Here is a 15,792-nt window from a genome sequence, read left to right on the forward strand (position 1 = left end):
AAACTTTTTTGGTCGCGCCCCCCTTTAAGCCTATAAAAAAAAATCTGCACCCATTTCCCGAATCCCCATCCCACCTCAGACTACCAAATAATTTCACTAAACATGAAAAATGTATACTTTTTTAATTTAAAAAAACCTACAGGGAAAAAAACACCTGCATCACTTGAAACATTGAAAAATAGCATAGAGAGAATAACTGTTATTATTATTATTCTGTTATTTATTTATTGTGGGTTTCATGCTGTCCGCTAAGGCATAGGACACACAGGCTTTCCTCCTCACCAACGACATTAAACACCGTGTCTACACCAGACGCCAGCGGAAAATACAGTAGAACCCATTATAATCAGTGACACTGTGTACACTGGATGCGATGCTACACGACAAAACCCGACATTAAACTGATGCCTTGTTCTATTTATGTCGTACTGACACAAAGTTAAAATGATTTGCAGCAGTCGCTTTGTCGCGTACAGTGTAGAGTCTGGTATAGACACAGTGAGTGAAGCCGAGAGCAAGATATGCCTCGTCATATTTTCTGCATTTAGCTTATAAATGACCAGCACCTGCCTGGGTCTGTGCGACTTCATCTATGGCTTTTCTCTTCGCTTTCACAAACCGATCCATCTCCCATTCTAAGTTACGTCCTTTGGCTGTTTACCGTTTTATTTCTTTTCTTTTTCTGCTGATGGCCTGCGCTCGACTTGTAGCAACAGTGCTGCTTAGACCAATGGGTGTGTGTCATCAAAGTACTGAGAGAGCTATAAGAGATGACATATAAGGAGACGCTTTCTCTCGCCGTACTTTGATGTCATGCACAGTACACCGATCTGATCTTCAAGTCGAACACACCTCTTTACTCTCGCGTGTCACGTGACCGTGTAATCACAGCCTCTGCGATTTGAAAAATCGCGTTATTTCATATCGCGATATTATCGCAAATGCAATTAATCGTTCAGCCCTAATGCATATATATATATGCACACACAGTCCTGTTCAAAAGTTTGACGTCAGGAAGATTTTTAAATACTTTTATTCAGCAAGGATGCATTCAGTTGGTCAAAAGTGAGCATAACAACTTCGGTTTAATGCTGTTCTTTTGAAATTTCCACTCATCAAAGAATCCTGAAATAAAATGTATTACAGTTTCCAGAAGAATATTAAGCAGCACAATTATTTTCAACATTGATAAAAAAATAAATGTTTCTTGATCAGCGAAACCAGCATATTAGAATGATTTCTGAATGATCATGTGACATTGAAGACTGGAGTAATGACTGCTAAAAATTCAGCTTTGCAATCATAGAAATAAATTACTATTTAAAATAATTCAAATAAAAAGCTATTTTAAATTGCAATATTTCACTGTATTTGCTTTATAATATATATTTTTTACTATATTTTTGACCAAATAAAAGTAGCCATATAATATAACTGTCAAATAGCAATAAACTATTTGAAAGCAAAAAAATCAGAAGTACAATGTGCTCTTGAGCTGTAGACTATAACCAAGTTTGCACTTACCTGTATGAAATGTTTGTCTTTTTAGCAGCAACTGGCTGCCTATGTGTCTTGGGTTAATGCACAGCTGAGAAAGAAGCCTGAACTGAAACCTGTGAGTGATCTACGACAGGATCTCAGAGATGGTGTGGTTTTAGCACACCTCATTGAGATAGTGGGTAAGCCTGTACAATACATCTTATTCCATTTTTATTGCAGCACTGTATAATAAGCCTTTGTATTGAGATGCGTTTTATATATTTGGCAAGCTGGTGAGCTGCTGGATGGCATTCATTATGTGCCACATGACGACCAGGAGAGGAAGCAGAATGTGGAGAAGGTTCTGCAGTTTGTGTCATCCAAACGGATCAGAATGCCTCAGACGTCTGCCAGGGGTGAGTTACAAAGCAGGCTCTTAATCACGGTTAAGCTGATAAAACTACTTATTTAAGATCTACTCTTTCTCTCTGTACTCAAAGACATTGTGGAAGGGAACCTCAAATCCGCCATGAGGCTCATCCTCGCTCTAGCTGCTCATTTTAAACCCTCTGCATCAGCCAGTCACAGAGCTGGAGCTGGCTTAGGCAGGAGTTCCACTGGCTCCTCGACCAATCACAGGCCTCATTCCACCATGGCCATGGCCCAGAATGCAGCAGCAGCATTGGCAGCAGCCAGGCAGGATGCCTCTCGCCCTGGCCGCTCTGTTTTTCATCTAAGGCAAGAATGGAGGTACATGTAGCTTCATTTTGCCCTTAATCTCCTTTTCCTCCTTCAAAAGAGTTTTGTAAATGTTTATTCATTTAAGTAGAACTGCTTCCATAGAGCAACTGCTCTTAAATCTCCTTCTGATTTTAAGAGGGTCCATTAGCTTTGCTTAAAAGATCCAAAAAAAGATTCGTCCAAAAAAACAGTTTTGTCATTTACTGACCCTCATGTGGTTAGATAACTTTGTGGAACAGGCTGGAATAGAAGTCATTATTCGGTGAAAATCCTGACATCCAACCCAGCTCTCATTGGTGCTTTCATTAAAAGTTCATGAGAGAAATAACTATGTCCAGGTTATGAACAAATCGTCTTCTTAAGTTGGGTCTTTCTTAAGATTCATTTGATTCAGTTCACGAAACCGGTGAAATGTTATCAGTGAAAACATAAATTCTGGTCTGTTTGATTTCAAGTATTAGTGCTAGTAGTTCTCCTTTTGTGTTTCAAAGAAGAAATAAAGTCGCATACAGTAAATGATGACCAAATATAACGGATGAATCATTGCCCTCTTGCTGCTGTCAGTTGGAATTGCAGCTCCAATCAGCATATGGATAATCAGATCTGCAAATATAAACATATGTTTCATCCACAATTTAAGATTTTGTGTCCCCCCTAACAATAATCTCTAATGTGCTCTGTTGGAGCTTTTGGAAATATTTTATGTAAGCCTGAAACAGTGCGGAATGATTCAAAATATGTATTCAGAGAAAGTTGTTAACCCATTTAGTTTACACATGAAAAGATCATCCATCCTTGAAACAGCTTTTTACCATTTCTAATCTCTTTGTATTATTTTTTATACTCTCAGTCGTTGCTGCAGTGGTGAGGAGGACGGTGAGAACTCCTGCTGGAGTGTCCGGGAATTGGTTCAGCAGTACGAGGGGCAGAAAGAGACATTTGAAGAGGAGACAGGAGCAAGATCTACTGGGTAAATTCTGAATATTGATGGATAAATAGAATGCAGCTAGTCTCTATATTACTTCAAACAGAATTAACTAATAGTTTGAATATACAGAAGATATTTTAGATCTTCTTTCAAAAGTCATCTTAAAAAATTTAATTGTTGGAGCCAACTTCTTTGGAAAAGCTAATAAAGCTGCAAATGTGAATCGTAACATTTACATAATTCTAAGTACTGAAAGAAATAAGATAATGAGAAATTGGACAGTTTCAAAATGAATATTTAAGATGCATTATAAGTATTTAATCAAAATCACTAAACAAAACATGAGTGAAAATGCATATAAATAGACAAAAAGATGCTGATGTAGATATAAGGGACCCTCTAACTCTAACACTTTCTATTCTATTTTAATTCTACTTCTAATTGTACTTTATCTATATTTATCTTTTTTTATTTTATTTTTATTTAAAAAAAAACACTAGCTTTCTATTTTTTCTATTCTATCTACTTGTTTTTCTTTGTGTGTGTGTGTGTGTGTATAATATATGTATATATATATATATATATACACCTTGCTACGTGTACTGTGTTAGCCTAACCGAGACTTGTCATTTGCACTTATATATTGTTGCTCTTTTGTTAGTTTTGACTGCTTTTATTGTCCTCATTTGTAAGTCACTTTGGATAAGAGCGTCTGCTAAATGACTAAATGTAAATATAAGCTTGTAAGTTAAGAATGCATCTGTGAATAATTTGCTTCAGTTTTGCAAAACAGCTCTTGGAACCAATCAGTTTGTCATTGCAGGGTGTCATCGGTTTTCACCCCATCTCTTAGTTACAAAATATACACAAACATGTTATCACAAACTTCTTCTTCATTCTCTCTGCTTTTATGAAAGTAGAACACATAGATAGGCTGGAGGAGGCTGTCACAAGGATTTTCTCACTGCTTGTTTTGTAAGGCCTGAGATTTTCCTGCCCACTGGCTTTCTTTAAGGCATCATCATGCTTTGCCACTGAAGACCAGAAAACGTGTGACTGTTCTTTTATGTGAGGCATCAGCTATGATTCTATTTGGAAGAGCTGATTCAGTACCTTGATTATCCAAAGGAACATAATTTGTACACTTAGTCATTCATTCTTGTTTTGCAGATTTTGAAATGTCTTTAAAAGTGTTATGTAAGAAACCATTCTTGGACCTTGTCAGGTCAGTGACTTGGACTGAAATTAAGAGGCATTTGATCAGTGTTAACTTGACAGATCTGGATAGATCACTGCCCTGAAGGTTAGGTAAGAGGCACTCACAGTGGTTATAAGGGTCAATACTCAAGATGAGGATACATTTGTGTCATGCTTAAACTTAAATGCTTTTATAAATTGTTCAAATTTTTATTGACCATTTAATGTATAGATTGTAAGGAGAACAATTGACGATCTCACTATAGTGATTCTCAGCAGATTGTTCTTTATTTTCTTACGAGGTTGGTATTTCTGATACCGCTGCAATCCATATACACAGAACAGTTTTTTTTCTGCCATGATAGACAGCATTTTGTTTGCATTGTGCATATGTTGTCCATCTTTATTGATTTGCACAGTGATCATTTTAGATTTCCATTCTGCTTTGCCATCACAGGAATAAATGACATTTTAAAATATATTAAAAAGGAAAACAGATCTTTTAAACTGTAGTAATATTTCACAATATTTTTGTTTCTGAAATTTATGGTCTATGGATGAATAAACGTGGTGCAGAGGGCTAGAGAGTTTCTAGAGAGTGCCGAAATGGGAGCCAAACAAATCAAATGGTAAGACACTATTGCAGCATATTTGTGATGTTTTAAAGGAATAGTTAATTTACTCACCCTTATGTTGCTCCAGAATACTTATTGTCTTTATTTCGTATGTGGAACATGAAGATATTTTGAGATGTCTCTGTTTTTTGTCCATACAATAGAAGTTAATAGTCAAAAAACTGTTTGGTTACCACATTATCTTCCAAAATATCTTAAATATCTTTTGTGTTCCGCAGAATACAGGTTTATAACTATTTAAGGGTGAGTAAATGATGACATAATTTGAATTTTTTGGTAAATTGTCCCTTCAATAAACACCGTGACAAGCACATTTGCAAGTATTTTTAGCAATTTATATATATATATATATATTATACTGTATATTTTTATTAAAGTCAAGTTTGACTAATAGATTTCACTCACCAACTCAATTTTACTGATGCTGTCCTATGCTTCTCAGTATAAGGTTCACATTGACAGCCATTAGAAGCAAAAAAAGCTAACAGAATTCATTTATTAGGAGTTGGCAGGCTGAGGTGACGAAAGCCTGTGGCTGTGAATGACAGCTGTGACTTGTTTAGAGGATCTGACCCAATTTACTTTTCTACTGTAGCTCACATACAAGATTTTGAATCATGTTTTCTACTGTCTTCAGTGCCACCTGTGCTGTGCTTTAGGATCTAATTTTGTGTCATTGGCATCTGTCATTGACACACAGCACAATATTTCACTCAGTCAGACACTTTGAAGTGCCTTGAATGCATATGGATTTGACAAGAAATCTAGGAAGAATATTTCTCTCACACCAACTTTCAATATCAAGCAGCAAAACGAACTGTTTTGTTCAGCTAAAAATAGCTGGACGGAGTGGACGCAGATGAGACCGGAAGCCAGACCCATATAATTTGCAAATGGCCGCGCCCATTTTTACGACAAGAAAAAGGTGGATAGTTATCATTCTTGGTGTAAACGGGCCTTAGTGTCTTGTGAATGGTGCTTGCTAAGCATCACTTACTTTTCATCGTACTTTTAAAACACCACCTAACCTAAGTATTAAACATCCATGTGCAACCTGTTCTGGACTTTAATGTAGAGGTCCCCAACCACCGGGTCGCGACCCACTACCGGGCCATTGAAGAATTGCTACCGGGTCGCAAGAACGTTCTGGGAAAAATGTGTATAGATATGACACTCTGTTATTTATTTATGTTAATGATTGTTCTAATTATTCTGTATTTTCTTTGTATGCGATTGATATGGAGTAGCAATTTGACAATTTCATGTTAAATAAGTAAATGAAAGATTGCTCTGATCTGTCACATATTAGGAGTTAAAGGGGTCATAAGATGCGATTTTCAATTTTTACTTTCTCTTTGGAGTGTTACAAGCTCTTGGTGCATAAAGAAGATCTGTAAAGTTGCAAAGACTAAAGTCTCAAATCCAAAGAGGTATTCTTTATAAAAGTTAAGAGTCAACCACGCCTACCTAAAACGGCTCGTTCTAACACGCCCCCACATGTCTATGTCATGATGTGGGAAGATTTGCATAATACCGCCCAAATGTTCACGCAAAGAAAGAAGGTGTAACTTTTATTCTCACTGTAGTATTGTTGTTGCCATCACCGCCATGCCAATAATGTACAGTATGTGTTTTTTGAACCTTAAACCGCATAAACACATTTCATTACACCAAATACACAAAATAATGTTCTTTTTAGCAACATCATATGACCCCTTTAAACGGATCACAGTTGATCCGTAATATGTACGGATGAGACCCTACCGTTCGGCAGGCACGTGATTCGCAGATTAAGTTGCCAATTTACACGTACAAGCAATTTTAAACCACAAGAAGAAGAAACGATAGAGAGCTCAATTCGTTACTCACGCGCTGTTCTCACACACAATCAAAGCGTGCATAAACATAGAGACGTGTTTCAGACAGCGCGGAATTACGTTGTTGCCTATACATACACATAAAATTAGCCTGTCAAAAACCCTTCACGGAATTGTCATTCTCTGTGCTTTAAATTTTCTTGCTTATCTGAAAAAATAGTCCGATCTGTGACTCAAAAAATAAAAAAACACCATAAAATGCGTTGAACCACTTTATAATGCTGTTATAATATTATATAATAGCCTAATATACTGTATATATACAGCCGGTCCGCGAGAATATATTCCAAACGTAACCGGTCTGTGGTGTTAAAAAGGTTGGAGACCCCTCCTTTAATGGATGCACAATACATATATCAGTACTATGTTTTAAAATTGATCTGTATTGCCTGGTACTGGATATTTAATTGTGCATGCTCATTTCTGCTGTTTTTACATTTACACCGTCATCTAACACTCACTTGAAGTTAATTTCTAAAAACACTAATGATGTAATGTTTTAATGTAATGTAATCTTTTGCAAATGAATGTTCTTTTATGTAATGTCACTGGTAGCATTTAAAATGATTATTTTTTGTGTTTTATTTGTAATTTATTTAGACAAAATAATATGTGACCCTGGACCACAAAACCAGTCATAAGGGTCAATATTTCAAAATTGAGATTTATACGTCATCTGAAAGCTGAATAAATAAACTTTCCATTGATGTATGGTTTGTTAGGATTGGGAAATATTTGGCCAAGAAATAACTATTTGAAAATCTGGAATCTGAGGGTGCAAAAAAATCTAAATATTGAGAAAATTGCCTTTAAAGTTGTCCAAATTAAGTTCTTAGCAATGCATATTACTAAACAAAAATGTAGTTTTAATATATTTACAGTAGGAAATTTACAAAATATTTTCATGGAACATGATCTTTAATTGATTAATCTCTCCTAATGATTTTTGGCATAAAAGAAAAATCTATAATTTTGACCCATAAAATTTATTTTTGGCTATTGCTACAAATATACCCCAGCGACTTAAGGCAACCACCCTAGAATTGTCAGGAAAAGTACAAATGTATTTTTATTTTCTTGTTGGTACTGTCTTTTTAATAAACCCTTTAGTTTAAGTCTTATGTTGTATGTTGAAGTAGCTGTTTCACATCAATACACACATTGTTTTTAGAGTCTTGTTTTGAGAACAGTGGTTCAAAGATCAGTACAAAACTCTTAATAAATAGTGAGGGATTTTTCCAGTTTAGATCACATGAGTTTCAGTTTACTCTGTATCCATCTATAAATTGATGTTTTTCTTTGGCAAATGCAGCACTGAAAAGAGAAAGAAACGGTGTGGAGTACTGAACTGAATAAGTGAGGGTCTTTAGTGTCTGTGTGGGTCACAATCAGGAGGGGGCTGGATTTGGTTTTGAAAGAGAACAGTCCCCTCCTTCCCCCTCCCCACAACGTGAGAAAAATAAAACAAAGAGAGTAATGTGGAGTGCGACAGGCCGTCTCTTTCAGGATCTCTGCGGTCCGCAGCCTGGATTAGGACAATGAGAGCCAGCACAACATACACTCTAAACAAAAAAGAAAAAATAACAAGTGCGCTGTTTCTTTCGAGAAGAAGCATTGTTGCTTTGTTAAAACGACAGCCTTGGCATTTTGTCTTCATCCATCACACACAGAACACAAATCATTTGCAGAGCTCAAAAAAGTTTGGAGATTTCCAGGCATGATATGCTTCGCCGGTTTTTTTTTTTCCCACTGCACCAAATCCACACAATGCAAATTGACTTGGGAAACCTCAGGCCTTAATCTGTCTGAAAATAAACATGAATCCTCCAAAGGTCACCCAGGCGAGATCCATTCGCTCTGTGTGTTGGTGGAAATGTCACTGTAACTGAATGGAACCAATGAGGTGGATGGGATTTATTCCCCAATATAAGTCCAGCATTGATAATGACAGCATCGTCACACTCTGTCTAATCTGAAGGTCATTTGTGTCAAAGGGTGCAGGACTGTCCTTTCATTTTTGTGACTTAGTTTGGAGAGCAACTGATGCGGGAGGGTTAAAATTTGCATGCCTCATGATAGTAGACCGAGAAGGAGTGAGGTTGTAAGAGCTGCAAGCTTGTGCTGTCCCCTCACAGACAGGTCTGCCAGGGCTGCACTTGGATTGACCCATCATGGGCTGAGTTTAAATCCGTATCCTACGCTCCAGGGCCTGAAAGACATTGTGGTGCCAGGCCTTCACTCTTCCACTTGTTTAATGCATGTGGAAAACTGAAACTGACAGAAATATACTCTCTATTCATAGTTTCCCCAATTTCCTACCATACAATACTTACATATTTGCAAATAAATAATCCGTTAAGGTGCACATTAGCGAAATTTCGTGTTGGAAAAAAAAAACATTTTCCATTGTTAATAGTGAATTCTCACAGAGAAGTCACATTCAAACCAAGCAGCTTTCTGTTGTTCAGTGCTGCAAATTCATGTGATCAATTTGAATATGAGCAAAATCTGAATGGGGAATTTTTTTTGCCTTCAAGCAAACCACTGATCACATGGATTTCAATTGAAATGATTGGAATTCACCAGTGAAATTCCGCAGAGCAACAGTAAATATGACAATCTGATGCCACAAACAAATTCGCTTATCTTAAATCTTTAGACCATCTATGGCTGTGTTTATAGAAACCAATATACTGGTCTGGAATTTTTAGCGTAATATTAAAGAGTTAGTTCACCCAAAAATAAAAATTCTGTCATCAATCACTCAGCCTCATGTCGTTTCAAACCCATAAGACACTTCATTTTCAAAACACAAATAAAAATATTTTTAATGAAACATAAAATTTCTGTCCCTCCATTGAAAGTCCGTTACTCTAAAACTTTGACACTTCACAGAGTTCATAAAGACATTGTAAATAATGCAAATATAATAACTGGAAACTCAGATGTGCTTGTTTGATGTGCAAGTATGGTTTAGTTTCTATTTTACCATATTTAATGTGCTCTTTGTTTATACGGTATGCGAATAAACACTAAACTAAATATTTTCTTTACATAAAACAACTGTCCCACCTCAGGAGACTTGGATTAAACCTAAATTTACGTGAAATGATTTTACAATGTTTTTATAGAATTTTTTGAAGCAAATGTGTCATTGAAGCGCCTGTATTTTTAATACTGTATATTTAAGAACACATGTTTGACACCGATACAGAAATGCTGTATTGTAATTTTCAAATTGAAGGTGTTATCATTTCCATGCATGCAAGAAATTGGCTCATAAGCCTGTGCCTTTGAAACGGATTAACTGTGTATTATTGATAGGGAATCAGATCAAACACAAGAGCAGATCCTGACAGACTTGGCTGTTCATATCTGCAAAGGGTCTCCATGGTAACTGGTTTTAAAAGGCACTTTCCTCCTGTGCTTCAGGACTGTTTATTTTTATCTAGCTCTGCCTTTCTGAGAAACCAGATGCAGCACCTGATAAACATAAACAAAAGCGTCTGTCTTTGTGATATTGTAACTCACTCTTGGAACACCTCCATGATAATTCTGCAATAAGTGGAATTCATTTAAAGGGATGTTCAAACAAAAAAGCTTTTTGTCATCATTTACTGAGCCTCATGTTGTTCCAAACTCGTAGAAGGGAGTGCACGCTGCACTTTGCCTATACAAGGTATACAATTTTTCAGTCTGTACTCTGTAACCTGTAATGGAGCGTATTAACTTCTTTTATGACAATTTTATGCAATTGTTTGCTTGCTTGGTGGTTGTTGTTGTTGTTGTTGTTTTTTTCCTGAGGTCAATTTATTTGTTGTTGTATAGAACAAAACAGTGTAAACATTCTTCAAAATATCTTAAATGAAGTCATCTTATATAAAGTTGTACAGGTTTGGAACAACATGAGGGGGAGTAAATAATGAAAACTGTTCTTGTAAGTGTTTTGTATGGATTAGAAATTATAGTCAAATGTATTTTTTAAAGCACAATTAAAATATACTGTTAGGATGAGCCAGAAACTATTTAATTTAATTTAATTAAAAAAATTAATGGAGACAAAAATGTATATAAATAGACAAAATTTGACTTTAACTGTAAAGTTTATCTATACATCAGTACATCAGTAAATTTAATATAATTTAATTAATGAGAAAACAAATAGCAAATATATATAAATAAAATAAAAAAATATACAGCACAATAAAAAGCCGTGTGTTAGACTAACGTTGACTTGACTGTAAAGTTTAGCCCAACATCAATAACTGTATGTTTTTGGTGTATTTTCACAGCCTCAGTTCACCGAGCCCCACCCACACTCCCAAAGACTCTGTCAGCCTATCAGACCTGAAGGCAGGACTATTAGACACTTTGTCCAGGGAGAAAATTAAGTCAGGTATTGATTCCTATCAGTCAATCATCTGGACATCGATGGTCTCATCCACATACAACACTCATGAGCTATCTCTGTTTACCATTAGAGGACACAGTGAAATTGGCCCTGTGTGACCAGGCCATTGTCTCAGGGCATGATGGTCTAGCTGGTGGCTGCACCTGGGAGGACAAACTGTGTGAGCAGCAGGAGCAGCTGGAGAGGGAGATGCAGGAGGCACGGAATATGGTGTCTAGCCTACAGGTGACACTAACATATATCATCTCCTAATTTAGTTTGAATTGCTTATAGGGAGCTTGTGGCGTTTAACAGATGTTTTTGTGTGTTTTATAGGCCCTCCTTCTCCACGGTTCATTACCTGAGGATGAGCAGGAGGTGTTGCTCAGTCTGGGTGAGGGAGTTGAAAATGCAGAGCAGCAACTGGTGCGTATTTTTATTTCTGTCACGGTTTTGTTACCCCAAATTGGCCCCTTCCATATCCTGCATATCCCTCGCTCTTGATAATATGTGACTTCCTATGCCCCTCCCTCCCCCCCATCTCTATCATTCTCTCCTGCTCTTTCACTAAGTTCTGTCAGGGCAGATCATGTTACTCTCACAGTGAACTTTGCTTTGTTTGTGGAAGAGACGCAGGTATCGGTTTCTCTCCTTCTCTCCTACAGTGTCTGTTTCTCTCTTCCATTTCTTTTCTGTTTTCTGTAAATTTGTCGTGTAAACCAGTTCCTTCTCTGTTTAGCGTAATAAGTGTGCTGTAGTTATGGTGGTTTTGTTCTGAAGGAGCAAAAAGAAAACAACCTTGTTGTTGTGCTACAGGTTGTAATACGAAGTCGCCTGGACCAGAGCATGGCGGAGAGTCAAGAACTAAAGGTGGGCATTCACAGTGTTTTTGTTCTTGGCTGGGCTTTTTTGAGAACTTAATTATTTTATTCATCAAGGACGTATTAAGTGTAAAAGAATTATACTTAAAATAAATTCTGTTATTTTGAACTTTCTATTAACCAAATAATTTTGGGGGGGAAAAAATCACGGTTTCCACAAAGATATTAGGAATATTTTTTCAACATTGATAATAATATGAAATGTTTCTTGAGCTCCAAATTAGCATATTAGAATGATTTCTGAATGATCATGTGACAGTGAAGACTGTGATGGCTGCTAAATTTCAGCTTTGCTATTGCAGGAATAAATAACATTTTAAAATATAGTAAAATAGAATACATACTTTGAATTGTAATATTATGTATTGTTGTAATATTATGAACAATAATATATATATATATATACACACACACACAGTGGATATCAAAATTAGAGAACACCCTATAATTTCCAAGGTCACTGCTTAGTCCTATTTGAAGTTATCCTAATAGGAGTAGAAGGGCAGTTTTTTTAAAGCATATTTTATCAATTAATTGTATTCTGAAGCACAGTATAAAAAAACTTAAATGAGATATTTGAAAAAGAACTCTGATCAAAATTAGAGAACACTAACAGATACCTCCAAGTTATTGGTGTTAATCTGCCACCTGGAGCTAATTTCCTTAATTATATGACAAACCCTATTTAACTGGCAGCAGTCCTCCCGTTTTCACTGAGATTGCAAGATGGCAGGCCGCTCTAAGGTGACTGACACCCTGCAACAGGAGCTTGTCCAGATGAAGTCTAAAGGGATGAATGACCCTTTCAGTCAGTGCAAGAGAAGTTGGTCGAGAAATTGATCTGACAGAACAAACTATGTAGTTACTACTATGTATGTGCTGATCTTGTCAAGTCCTGATACCTCCAAGTTATTGGTGTTAATCTGCCACCTGGAGCTAATTTCCTTAATTATATGACAAACCCTATTTAACTGGCAGCAGTCCTCCAGTTTTCACTGAGATTGCAAGATGGCAGGCCACTCTAAGGTGACTGACACCCTGCAACAGGAGCTTGTCCAGATGAAGTCTAAAGGGATGAATGACCCTTTCAGCCAGTGCAAGAGAAGTTGGTCGAGAAATTGATCTGACAGAACAAACTATGTAGTTACTACTATGTATGTGCTGATCTTGTCAAGTCCTGATTTTTTTTTTATAACCAATTCATGCTGTAAAGTCTGAGTTTTTCTTATTTATATTATATTTACATGCAGAGGGAGCTGTTGAGGTTCAAACAGGAGGCTCGCAACCTGCAGGGAGTGAAAGTAAGTCTTGCATACCTCCAAACTCCACATGCTTATGAAATAAGACCCTCACACTTACATAATGAAGAATTTAACTTATTTATATTTCAGACTAATATAAACAAGTTAGATATGTGAGTTGAGATTGATTAACCCCCTCCTGTCTCATCAGGATGCTCTTCAGCAGCGAATGGCTGTGCAGGAGTCCTCAGTCCTGCAGCTCAAACAGGAACTCCTGCGCACCAGTATGGCCAAAGATGAGCTGGCGGGACAAAGTGTGAGCGCATGCAACTGAGACCTGACATTTTTTTCTTTATGCTATGCATATTAATTTCGTTTCAGCTATAGTAAATCTGAGACCAGTTGTCAGTTATCTGTGTATATTTTCTCAGGCCGAGCTACAGAGGAAGCTAGAGGAGAGGAACAGACTTCTTAGCGAATATAAGGCATGTCATGTTTATTAAAAGCATTTTACCATAATAATATGTATTCTAATTCTACTGTTCATTAGTGTGTTTTCAGTTGTTTTTATATAAATTATAGTGTTTTCTAGTTCTATTGATATTTAGTGGTTATTAATGTTTAAAGTTGCAACCTTAATTGAGATCCTTGTTGTTTATGTGTCAGATTATATTCATTTGTTCTGATTGCTAAATGAATAAAGTAAACTATTATCTGATAGTTATACATTTAGAAATATATTACTTTTAAGCTTCAATCTTGTTACTAGTTTTTATTAGTAGCTTGTAGTGAAGCTAACTTATTTTTCAAAAGGTTATCTTGACTAGTTGTACTTTAAAGTAGGAGTAGATTGTATCTTAAAAAGCGATAATGTAGTATCACCCACATTAAAGAATGCTTTTTCTAATCAAATGCTGATTTTCATAATAAAGCTTTGCTAGTTATACCACATCTTTTCCTATAACAAATGTAAACTTACAGAAAGAACTAGGCCAAAAGGATCGACTTCTGCAGCAGCAACAGCTGAAGCTGGATGAAAAGTCCTGTACTTTACTGACCGTTCCCTCACGCCATTCATGATCAACATCCCCAAGAGGTCAGTCAGACTCTGTTACACATATATCTGGCTTGAGTGGATGTTCAGCCTTAAATCACTATAATGTGGTATACTTTAGATATGTGCTATGAAATATTTCATTGTCTTATGTCAACAGGCTTGGGGAGGTCACCCTGCGAGACTTCAAGGCTGCTGTAGATCGGGAAGGCAATTATCGGTACCATTTTAAAGCGCTGGATCCAGAGTTCGGCACTGTGAAGGAAGAGGTATCGCCACATAATCAGTCAACAGGATATTTTCTTTATATATTCAAGCATCTAAATCAGTGGTTCTCAACCAGAAGGCCAGGGCCCATTAGGGGGCCGCAGCAAACTTTCAATTACGTAGGGGGTCTTTGAATGTTGTTTTTGAAAAGAGGGGACTTTTAAGTTAAAAATGCTGAGAAACACTGAGCTAAATTAAATCTAAATAAAATTTTACATATATTGTGTAATGTATAAAAAGGACCTATGGCTTCTCCCAGGTGTTCCAGGATGAGGCAGTGGTGCCTGGCTGGGAAGGGAAGATCGTAGCCTGGGTAGAAGAGGATCATGGGCAAAGAGGGTACTACATGCATCCATACAGCTGGTAGCACATCCGTTTCTCACCATTTTAAGCTCAATCTCTCCATTTTCCTCGACAGGACCTAACACAAGTCAGCAAGAAGAAAGAGAGACATCTGTGCCAAAATGAAATAACATTGATTTGTAACTCAAGTGTACAGAGGATGGAGCTTTAGTGCCCTAAAAAGTCCCACCCTCCTTTACTCTATCCTGCATGAGCTGAACAGCTGAATGCACCTGAAAGGACTTGGAGGATCATCATCAGGAGGATCACCAGAAATGATAGAGTCCCATCTTCTGTCCTGTCTACCCTTGAGTAAATCTGAAATTAAAGGTTTAATTAAAGTAGCTGTCAGAAAGATATGGCAAGAGAGATGGGATAAAGGTAACAAAGGGGCGACATTTGTATGATATAAATAAACAAGAAGGACAAGTAAGAACTGCTTATGGTAATAGAAGGGATGATACAGTTATATCTCGATTGAGAATTGGACACTCTACTCTTAATAAATCACTCCAGATGATAGGAAGACATGAATCTGGTCAATGTAATCATTGTGGACTTCCATAAACTGTAGAGCATGTGCTGATTAACTGTAGGGCATATGAAAGGGAAAGAATACAGTTAAAAGAGGAATTAAAATCTGACGGCATTAATTCTATGACATTACAGAATGTGTTAAACAGTTCCCATAAAGGTTATAAAGCTCTTATTAATTTTCTGAAAATAACAAATTTATATAATAAAATATAGGTAGAAGGTT

General features: G+C 36.6%; 1 protein-coding gene across 1 annotated transcript in view; it reads left to right on the forward strand.

Moving 5' to 3' along the window:
* The window catches only part of LOC107561058 (dixin-like), a 22,900-nt gene extending 7,571 nt beyond the window's left edge, over window positions 1-15,329 (forward strand). The window contains 16 exon segments of the mRNA XM_016245397.1: window positions 1,550-1,679; window positions 1,770-1,895; window positions 1,980-2,229; window positions 3,071-3,190; window positions 11,150-11,253; window positions 11,339-11,493; window positions 11,584-11,673; window positions 12,064-12,117; window positions 13,379-13,429; window positions 13,581-13,685; window positions 13,801-13,854; window positions 14,351-14,404; window positions 14,407-14,465; window positions 14,584-14,692; window positions 14,950-15,029; window positions 15,109-15,329. Of these exon segments, the coding sequence (XP_016100883.1) occupies window positions 1,550-1,679; window positions 1,770-1,895; window positions 1,980-2,229; window positions 3,071-3,190; window positions 11,150-11,253; window positions 11,339-11,493; window positions 11,584-11,673; window positions 12,064-12,117; window positions 13,379-13,429; window positions 13,581-13,685; window positions 13,801-13,854; window positions 14,351-14,404; window positions 14,407-14,465; window positions 14,584-14,692; window positions 14,950-15,029; window positions 15,109-15,115 (1,548 nt within the window). The 3' untranslated portion in view covers window positions 15,116-15,329.
* The last annotated feature ends 463 nt before the right edge of the window (window positions 15,330-15,792 follow it).

The sequence above is a fragment of the Sinocyclocheilus grahami genome, unplaced genomic scaffold, assembly GCF_001515645.1.
Source record: "Sinocyclocheilus grahami isolate Dianchi unplaced genomic scaffold, SAMN03320097.WGS_v1.1 scaffold755.1, whole genome shotgun sequence".
NCBI classification, from domain to species: Eukaryota; Metazoa; Chordata; class Actinopteri; order Cypriniformes; family Cyprinidae; genus Sinocyclocheilus; species Sinocyclocheilus grahami.